The sequence below is a fragment of the Malaclemys terrapin genome, chromosome 21 (assembly GCF_027887155.1).
Source record: "Malaclemys terrapin pileata isolate rMalTer1 chromosome 21, rMalTer1.hap1, whole genome shotgun sequence".
Lineage (NCBI taxonomy): Eukaryota > Metazoa > Chordata > Testudines > Emydidae > Malaclemys > Malaclemys terrapin.
Window position 1 is genome coordinate 20,722,067 of NC_071525.1, and position 9,278 is coordinate 20,731,344.

Consider the following 9,278-nt stretch of genomic DNA (forward strand, 5'->3'; position numbering starts at 1 on the left):
AGAGCTGGGCTGAAGGCAGCACGTCCCCTGGCACCGGCCCGGCGCTGTTCTCCGAAGGCCTGCACGGGACATGGGAAAGGGCAGCTCAGCACAGCCTCCTTCCAGGTGACCCAGCGCCGCCTCACTTCCCCCGTACTACAGCGGGACGCCTGGGTCCCGGCCCAGGCGGGCGGGGAGAGAGAGCGGGACGCCTGGGTCCCGGCCCAGCAGGCGGGGAGGGAGAGCAGGAGCCAGGACGCCTGGGGCCCGGCCCAGCAGGCGGAGAAGGAACAGACACTTTCAGTTCAAGAAGAGTCTCCTCTACAAATTCTCTTTGTTTTATTGATTTTCCCCTCCCTGATACAAGACGCTGCAAAACCGTTTGTGAAAAAGATCAGGTTGGGCTATTTTTTTTTCTTCATTTTTTCCCCATCTTTTGCTTAAAAAAATACCATCTTTTAAATAATTACACCAGCTGACCCCCCCCCCCCCACTCAGAGGACAGATTCCTGCAGCCGCTGCCTGAGCCCTGTCCCCCCCCCGCACTATATTTATATTATGTACAAATACCCAGAGCACAGGAAAACCTCCCTAAGAAAAGGGACTCTCCGATTCCCATGTTCCACCTGCCCCAAAACAGCAGCCGGAGGAAAACCAGGTGTGTGTCCTAAAAAATAATTCAAGGTCAAGTCTCCTTGTGAGCTGTGCCCCTGCCCGGGGACGGAGCCACGGCGAGCCGGCCCCACGCCCTGTGCGTCTGGAGTTGCCTGTCCCGCCTCCTCGCCAATACTGAGTCCAGTGCTCGGCCCAGCCCTGGCTGGGGGCTCCCGGGGCCGGCTGGCAGCTGGCTCAGTCGGAGGCCTGCAGGCGGGCAGAGGTTTGCCCTGTGGCAGCACCCAGACGGGGTCAGGTTGTTCTCAGGAGCCTCCGTGTCCTAAGTGGATGAGCGCCAGTGGCTCAGAAAAAGTACAGACCAAGACCTAGGAGAGAAGAAGGGGGGGGGAGGGTAAGTGCCAGGGGCAGGGCAGGCACAGGGGAGGACTCAGGGCAATGGCAGAGGGACCCCCCCCCCCCTCACCAAAATGCCTCCCTACCCCACCTTGGTCGGATTCCTCTGCTAGCACCCAGAAGCAGCCGGGGCTGGGGCAGGAGGGCTACCACACAAGGAGGCTGCGGCTAGCACCCAGGGTGACTGTGGCTAGCACGGGGGTGGGGGTGGAGGTGTGTGTGATGGTGGCTAGCACAGGGGTGGGGTGGAGGGGTGAGAGAAAAAACTGGGGGGGGGGGGGGGGGGGGGGGGGGAGAGAAGATGGTGGCTAGCACGGCGGTGGTGGACCCGGTGCTTGCGTGTGGCTAGCTCCCAAGGTAGAAAAGGCCGGCTAACACCCAGGAAGGGTAGGAAGAGCTACATACCCAGGCCAAGTTCCCCAGAGGCCAGGCTGTGCCCCCGCCCCCGCAGGGGCCGTCACTGGGGGCCGAGGCTGTCCAGCAGCAGCCGGCGCCCCTCCTCATAGTCATCCTCGTCCACGTTGACCAGCAGCCGGATGGCCTCCTGCCCCACGGCGTCCTTGAGGGACTCGGTGAGGAAGACGCCCTTGAGGGCCTCCAGCAGTGAGCCGTTCATGTAGTCGCTCCAGAAGGCGTCCAGGTAGGAGAGCTCCGAGAACTTGATGTCGCAGATGATGGAACCCAGGTCGCGCGACTTGAGGATGGTGTTGGACTGGCCGAAGATGTCGAACTGGCGCTCCAGCCGGTGCTGCTTGTTGGACAGCACGTTCTGCCGCAGGACCGGCTCGTGCTGGCAGAATTCGGCACGCACCCGCAGCCGGATGTCTGGGGGAAGAGGGACAGAGACAGACAGGGGAGGGAAGGAGAGACACGGGGCGTTAGAGCCAGAGGGCACAGGCCAGCGGCACACAGAGACCGCGCGCTCATGCAGTGTGACGCTGGGGGGGAGGCGGCGGCTCTGAACGGGCCTAGGACCCGGCCCACCAAGGGCTCCAGACTCCCTCCCTAGAGCATCCTCAACACAGGGCTACAGCCACACCTTGCCAAACGTCCGCCTGGTAACCACCGGCCCCCAGGCATCCCAGCCCAACGAGCCACCCAGCCAGCTTGCCTCCCGCTGATCCACCAGGCAGTTCCGCTGGCTTGTGCCCTGCTCTCCCTAGAGCCCCCATCGCTAAGATACTGTGCTGAGTGACTGGCCCTTCCTGCCCTCGCCCCACTCAGCTGGTTGGAGGATCTGCTTTTCCAGCCTCCCTTGCCCCGGATTTGGCAGGGTTTGGCTGTAGCCATGGAGCCAGGAAGAGGTGGGGTGTAGTTTTGGACCAGCCGCCTGTCAGGCCAAAATCGAAAGGGGGGTGTCACAGGGAAACCAATGGCTCCAGAGCAAGATACAGTCAAATAAAGAACCCGAGAGGCAGGTGGGTGTTACATACGCTCGACAAGGCCGTCTGCTTTAATGGCTCTGTCTTGTGGTCCTCACCTGTAGAAGCATTAACTCAGAGTGCAGTCACAGCCCTGGCCTCCACTGCCAGGGCCACCCCGCCCAGAGCCCAGCCCCCCAACCAAACTGCTCTGCTCACACTCCGAGACACCCCCCACCTTCCAGAGAGGGGGCAGTGCTAAAGTCATGCCCAACCAGAGGGCAAGGTGGTGGTGAGGCACTCGGACAGGCAAGGGGCTGGCAGAGGTGTGCCAAGACAGGATGCCCACTGGGCTTGGCACCCTGCCCAGAGCCCTTCTCACCCGTTCAGGCTGTGGTCTGTCTGGGAGGCCAGCGCAAGCGGTGGTCGGAGTCCCTGCCTCTTCAGGGTTCAGAGCACTCGGGAGTCAGGCAATCCAGACTGGGGGGTGGGGGGGTGGAGAGGGGGGGTTTACAGGGTGCCCTGGCAGCAATCCCAACCCTGCTCAGATCCCCCGCCCGAGCATGCTCCTCCAGATGCCAGGGACACACTGAGCAGCTGACAGCCTCCTTCCGTTGTACTGACACCACACACAGCTGGGACACACCACCCACTGTGCCTGGAGGCTTGGATCAAGGGACCCTGAATCCAGGAACAGAAGGGGGCAGCCGTCCTCATTAACACACTGGGATCCTGCGCCCTGCTTGGAAGGGCTGGTGGGGCAGGACTGGGATCAAACCTGCCCCCTGTGCCTGGGAGAGATGGGGCCCTGAGCAGCTGCTGAGGTGACAGACATTTGGGACTGCTGCCCCCTCCCAGACAAGTGGCCCGTGGAGGCCTGAAGGAACAGGAGGTGGACAAGGCATGCCCAGCGCCCCAGAGGGGACAAGCTGTTGCCAGCAGCTGGGGAAAGCCATGGGTAGCACAAAGCAAGCCGCTCAATGCTGTCAACCACCAAGCACCGCGGAGTGGGGGCTGCTGCTCTGACCGCTCCCCACATGCCATCGTGAGAGGGGCGGGGTGAGCAGCCCGGATTCCCCACACGTGGGGTGGGTGAGCTAGTCCCTCGCCAGGACGGGCGCTGGCAACCTCTGCTGCCAGGTCTGCACAGAGCCCGTTCCATCCAGACCTGGACCCGGGCCCTGTCCCTCCCGGCCCGGCTAACAGGCAGAGAGCTGCTGGACCAGGGGCTGTCCGGGCACCAGGGTACTGTTGGGGCTATGCTCGAAAGTGACTTTGGGTTTTTACCAGAGCCTGGCACTCGGCCTGCTTGCATGGGCCGATACTTATGCTTTTCCAGGGGCTTGATCTCAACTGTGGACCGAGAGAAACAGGGTTCAAAGTTTTTAGCACATGGTAACAGCAAGACATCATTGCGGGCATCAATACGGCAAAAAACCACAGCTGCGGGGGCGGGGGGGCGGCGGCTGACTGCTGGACGGCACCAGGCCGGAGGGTTGAGAGGTGCCCCCCAGCGAATCGGGGGAGCACTTGCAGGCTCACCCTTGCTTAGCAGGAGAGCGTGGAGCCAGTGACACAGCATGGGTGGGCTGTGAACCAGGCTGTGCAGAGGAGTGGCTGGGGGGCTTATGAGCCGGGCAGCTGGCCTGTTCTAATGGCTCCAGCAGCATGGGTTGGGGACCATTTGAGACATGAACCACCGGCTGCCCGCTCCTGGATGGAGTCTGGGAGGAATCCGGCACACTGGGGTTTGGGGGGTTACTCGGTCCATCCCCCGTTCCCACTGGCACCCCAGCATGCGAGCTGGCATGCAGCAGCCGCTCCCAGCAGACCCTGCTGGGGGTCTGTGACACAGACTCCCTGCCGTGCCCTTCTGGAGCGGCCGGACCCTCTTGGCAGGGACACAGGAGCTGTCCCATCGGGGCATGGGCTCAGCAGTGCTGAGGTCTCTCTGGATCAGCATGCATATGGGGGGAGCCCTCTGTCAGAGCCTGCAGTGGGGGTTTAGAGCACACATTCAAAACAGGATGGGGTTCACCAACAACTGCAGGCGAGATTGGGTGCGCTGGAGTCAGTTACCTTTGCGAGACAGTTCTGAGTAGCTTGCATTAGAGACACAGGGTCTCTTTATCATCAACTTTTGCTTAGTAACCTGGAATTTAAACGGTGGATTGAGAGAGAATTGGCAGAAATCAAGTAGCAGCAGCAGCAACAAAAAAAATCGTGATAGCAAGGAAAATCAGACCGGTCACCAGGCCCTAGCCTGGAAGGGAGGGCACAGCCTCCTGCGGCTCGGGAAAGTTACGAATGCAGAGCTGCCGTCTGGACCTCGCCAGCGGTCCTGGATTTGTGCCCCCAAGAAGCAAGGTAACATTATCAAACAGACAGGCAACAATCTAGTGTGGAAGGGAGCTTACGGTCCGATCCGTGCACCTACCCGCCGGATGGCTTAGCTGCACCGTGAAGTTGCAGTATTGACACTCATTGAATTATTTTTGAACCTTCTTCGTTAGAACCCATGGCCTGCAAATTGGTCAAACGGGAAGAGAGCGTTTTTGTGCAGTTTGCTTTTCTGGTCATTCGCATCGCACTGACAGACAACAGGACACAGAGCAGTGGTGATGCTGGTGCTCGGCACACGGCTGGCTGAGCGGGGCGCAGGGGTTATATGCTGGTCTTGGAGATAGAAATCCTGGCCACCACCTTGGAACTGAGCCGGTTTCCCCCATGAGGGGCAGCATCTGGGGTCTATCACAGCTAGGTGGATATTTGGGAACGGCCATGAGCTAGGCTCGATTCCTAGAATTTAAGGTCAGACGTGATCATTCCACTACCTCGTCTGCCCTCAGGGAGTGCCCGACACCAAGCAGCTTCCATATTGCTAGAAGCCCCCTCCCCGCAGAACCTGCTAGAGCCCCCCCCCCAGCAGGAGGAGCTCAGAGGGCCTGTGTTTGACTATCAGGCCCTGACCTCTAGTCACGGTCTGTGGACTCCCGGAGCTGAACAGTGGCTAAACCCTGGCTCCGACAGTGCTTCCACCGAGAGATCTCAAGGCACTTTGCCAAGTGCTCAGGATTGTTCTCTCTAGGTTACAGATGGGGAAACTGAGCCACAGAAAGGCACAGTGCAACTTGCCTAAAACCCCCCAGCAGGGCAGCGGCTGAGCCGGGCCTAGAACCCAGGAATTCGGCAGCACCTGGGACTGGCACTTTGCACAACCAGCCACTGCAGGAGCCAGCCTCACTGGCCTTTGCTAGTCTAAAGGCAGTGTCTGAGGAACAGACGGAGGGCAGAGCTGAGCCCCGTGACACCCCAAGAGGGGGACACAAAGCAGTCCCACAAGCTAGGGTACCGTAGGCAGGATTTAAAGAAATAAGCATCAATAATCTCAGCTCTCTGCTCTGCAATAGCACCCAAGCTCCTCAGTCCCGTACCAGGCGCTCCCACGCTAGGGCTGTACAGACACAAAGCTGGAATCGATCTGGTTTGGGATTAGAATTTCCTGCAGTGGAACCAACGTTTGCTCAGTTATTTGCCTCCATTAAATCCTCTGCTTGCTCATCCTAGTCTGCATTGGCCCGGGGATTAGCTAGCCTGGCCTGGGCTCAGCCCCTAGACCAGCATATAACACGGGTGGAAGTCAGGCCCCGCCCAGGCCAGCGCCTGGCACCCGAGGGCCAGCACATCTCAGGTGTTTTCTCCCGCCCTCTTGCAAGGTGTAGCCATTCGGACAGTTAGAGCCATGAGAGAAGAAAGAGCAGGACAGCCAGGGGGACGGGACCCACAGGCTCACAGGAGTGGGCCAGGGCTCCTGCTCCCCCACCCCAGAGAGAGGCCCCACAGGGCTGGGGTGAGGCACCCCACTGGACTTGCGCAGCCCTCCCTCGAAGTCACTGACACGGAAGGGGGCCTGCACTTTGACTAGGGAATCAGACCAGCATCCCTGCCCCACCCCAGCTAGGGGGAGGGCAGGAGGCTCAAATCTATCCCCCACTGGGAACCGGAGCCTTTCCATGGCCTGGTCCAAAGGTGGGGGGACCCTGGGCATGAGCCAGCCAGACACCTACCACAAGTCACTTTGGTGGGGGACGGGGGCTCCTGCTTGAGGGCAGGGACTGTCTTGGCTCCGCGCCGCCTGCCGAGGGCACTGGCCCGTGCCCTGCCTCTGCTCACCCGTTTCCTCTTGCTGGAGCTGGAGCCTGGAGAAGGCAAGGAAGGTATGGGTAACAGGAGCCTTGTAGAGGACAGGGCAAGGGCTCAGAGCAGAGCTCCACAAAGGGAATGGGGTCTAGTGGCTAAAGCAATGGCACCAGGAGCCAGGACTCCTGGGTTCTATCCCTGGCACTGGGAGAGGAGAGGGATTTAGGACCCACCTACCACCCAGCCCTTGCCCTCAGCTCCCACACCTCCAGAGGGCAGGCACTGCTCCATCGCCGCACGCCAGGGCTGAGATCCATGCTCGTCCCCAGGGTGCTGAGGCCTCCTCGAATGAGATAGGCCTGAAGAGAGGCCAATGGCCTGCGGTCACGTTCCCAGCTATGCAGAAGGAGAAGGGGTTAGTACATTCCCCCCACCCCAGCGTAGCCTGCCATCATACCTGTCTCCCACTGCTCGGGCTGGGTCTCTGCAGAGGCTGAGCCGAGGCAACTGTCCATCTGCCGGTCGGAAGCTGTCACAGACGGGCCGTAGGTGTATCGCTCAGGGGACACTAAGGGGGAGGAGAGAGGTGAGTTCCCCTGGGATAGCACCACAGCGGGATTCAGTGGACGGAAACCGTCCCCCTGTATGCCCCATTGTCCCAAGTCTGGCTCAGAGCAGGCACACCTCAGAGCTCTCCACCCCCACAAGCACAGCCTGGAGCCAATGCCCCCTTCTCCTCCCAAACCCTGGTACCTGTCCGCTGCCTCTTCAGGGTGACGTAAGGCAACAGGTCATGCCTGGTCAGCAACCGCAGGAGCTGCAGGAGCTGCAGGAAATTTGTCTCATCACATCTCCCTCTCCTCTCCAGCTCCAGCAGCAGCTCCACCCCGTTCCTGGGCTGGTGCCGCTCGCCCACCAGCTCTAGGCTCCCAGTTGCCTCCACCGGAGCTTGCCAGCGCCGGCTCCTCCTTTGCCAGCTCTCCAGAAGAGGCGAGGGGGTCTCTGCTCCATCCTCCTCCACCACAGCCCACAGCCTGGGGTCCAGCGGGTGGGTCCAGGGCTGGGTCTCATCAAGGAGGAAGGAGAGCACGGCCACATCATTCTCGGTCAGCTGGGAGCCGATCACCTCGAACATGTGGTGCAAGGACACCATGCCGTAGTACTCCAAGCACTCCTCCTCCTCCCAAGGGTGGGAAACGACCGGCCGCTTCATCTCAGCCATCCCAGCTCACAGGCCAGCAGATCAGTACTGGCTTGGGTAGGGCAGTGGATGGGAAGCACTTTGGGGCAGGTGAATGGGAGGAGACTTGGGGTCGATGGAGAATCTGTGGGAAATCCTACAGCACAAGATCTCTTTGGGCATTCGAGTCCAAACAGCGTCTGCAAAAGGACATAGCAGGACAGTGAGCCAGGCAAGAGAGCACCTGGGGCAGCGTCAATGGGGAGAGGAAAAGACAGGGAGTCACACGTAGCACTTCAGAGCAGAGCCAGGAGTGACCCTACGCAGTGCTGGGAACGGGGAACCAGGACACCTGTGTTCCCTTCCTAGTTCTGTGCCAAGCATCAGGCTGCAATTCCCTCAGGGACTTTAGAATCCTGATGCCCTGCTATAACAGCCAGCCCCCACTCCCCTCCTAGAGCCAGGGAGAGAACCCAGGAGTCCTGGCTCCCAGCCCCCCCTGCTCTGACCACCAGTCCCCACTCCCCTCCTAGAGCCAGGGAGAGAACCCAGGAGTCCTGGCTCCCAGCCCCTCCTGCTCTAACCACCAGCCCCCACTCCCCTCCTAGAGCCAGGGAGAGAACCCAGGAGTCCTGGCTCCCAGACCCCTGCTCTAACCACCAGTCCCCACTCCCCTCCTAGAGCCGGGGAGAGAACCCAGGAGTCCTGGTTCCCAGCCCCCCTGCTCTAACCACCAGCCCCCGCTCCCCTCCTAGAGCCGGGACAGACCCGAGGAGTCCAAGCCCTGCTCTAAGCGCCACTCCCCTTGCAGAGCTTGGCTGCCAGTCCTGTGTTGTAAATGGCTGAGGGCAGGATGGCTCCCTGCAGAGCTGTCCCAGAGCAAAGGCGCCACAAGGTGGCAGCAAACAGACCAACAAGAAAACACACCAGCTGCCAACACAGCCCAATGCCCCCCCCCACCCCCGGCAGGTGTGACCACAGCCTTGCCCTGCCCCCAACCCAGCCCAGGCCTTGCCCTGCCCCCCCCAACCTGTAATCCCCCTCCAGCCAGCCACAGCCTCGCCCCCCAACCTGTACCCCCCTCCAGCCAGCCACAGCCTCGCCTGCCCCCCAACCTGTACCCCCTCCAGCCAGCCACAGCCTCGCCCTGCCCCCCCCAACCTGTACCCCCCTCCAGCCAGCCACAGCCTCGCCCTGCCCCCCCAACCTGTACCCCCTCCAGCCAGCCACAGCCTCGCCCTGCCCCCCCAACCTGTACCCCCCTCCAGCCAGCCACAGCCTCGCCCCGCCCCCCCAACCTGTACCCCCCTCCAGCCACAGCCTCGCCCCACCCCCCCAACCTGTACCCCCCTCCAGACACAGCCTCACCCTGCCCCCCAACCTGTACCCCCCTCCAGCCAGCCACAGCCTCGCCCTGCCCCCCCAACCTGTACCCCCCCTCCAGCCAGCCACAGCCTCGCCCTGCCCCCCAACCTGTACCCCCCTCCAGACACAGCCTCACCCTGCCCCCAACCTGTACCCCCCTCCAGCCAGCCACAGCCTCGCCTGCCCCCCCAACCTGTACCCCCCCTCCAGCCAGCCACAGCCTCGCCCCGCCCCCCAACCTGTAA

At 61.7% G+C, this 9,278-nt stretch overlaps 1 protein-coding gene across 1 annotated transcript; it reads right to left on the reverse strand.

Moving 5' to 3' along the window:
• Positions 1-301: 301 nt before the first annotated feature.
• Positions 302-7,885, reverse strand: DEDD2 (death effector domain containing 2). Its single transcript, XM_054010415.1, has 5 exons — positions 7,242-7,885; positions 6,946-7,056; positions 6,416-6,547; positions 1,393-1,812; positions 302-959 (listed from the first exon to the last, which is right to left on the reverse strand). The coding sequence occupies exons 1-4, from the start codon at positions 7,708-7,710 to the stop codon at positions 1,445-1,447; spliced, it is 1,080 nt and encodes a 359-aa protein (XP_053866390.1). The 5' UTR covers positions 7,711-7,885; the 3' UTR covers positions 302-959; positions 1,393-1,444.
• Positions 7,886-9,278: the final 1,393 nt, after the last annotated feature.

Bases quoted from the DNA above. Each gene is read 5' to 3' on its own strand.
- DEDD2 (XM_054010415.1), bottom strand. From the start codon at position 7,710: ATGGCTGAGATGAAGCGGCCGGTCGTTTCCCACCCTTGGGAGGAGGAG. The intron at 7,057-7,241 runs GTACCAGGGTTT...CCTCCCCCTTAG, and splicing joins CCTGAAGAGGCAGCGGACAG to TGTCCCCTGAGCGATACACC. The intron at 6,548-6,945 runs GTATGATGGCAG...TGCCTTCTCCAG, and splicing joins GCCCGAGCAGTGGGAGACAG to GCTCCAGCTCCAGCAAGAGG.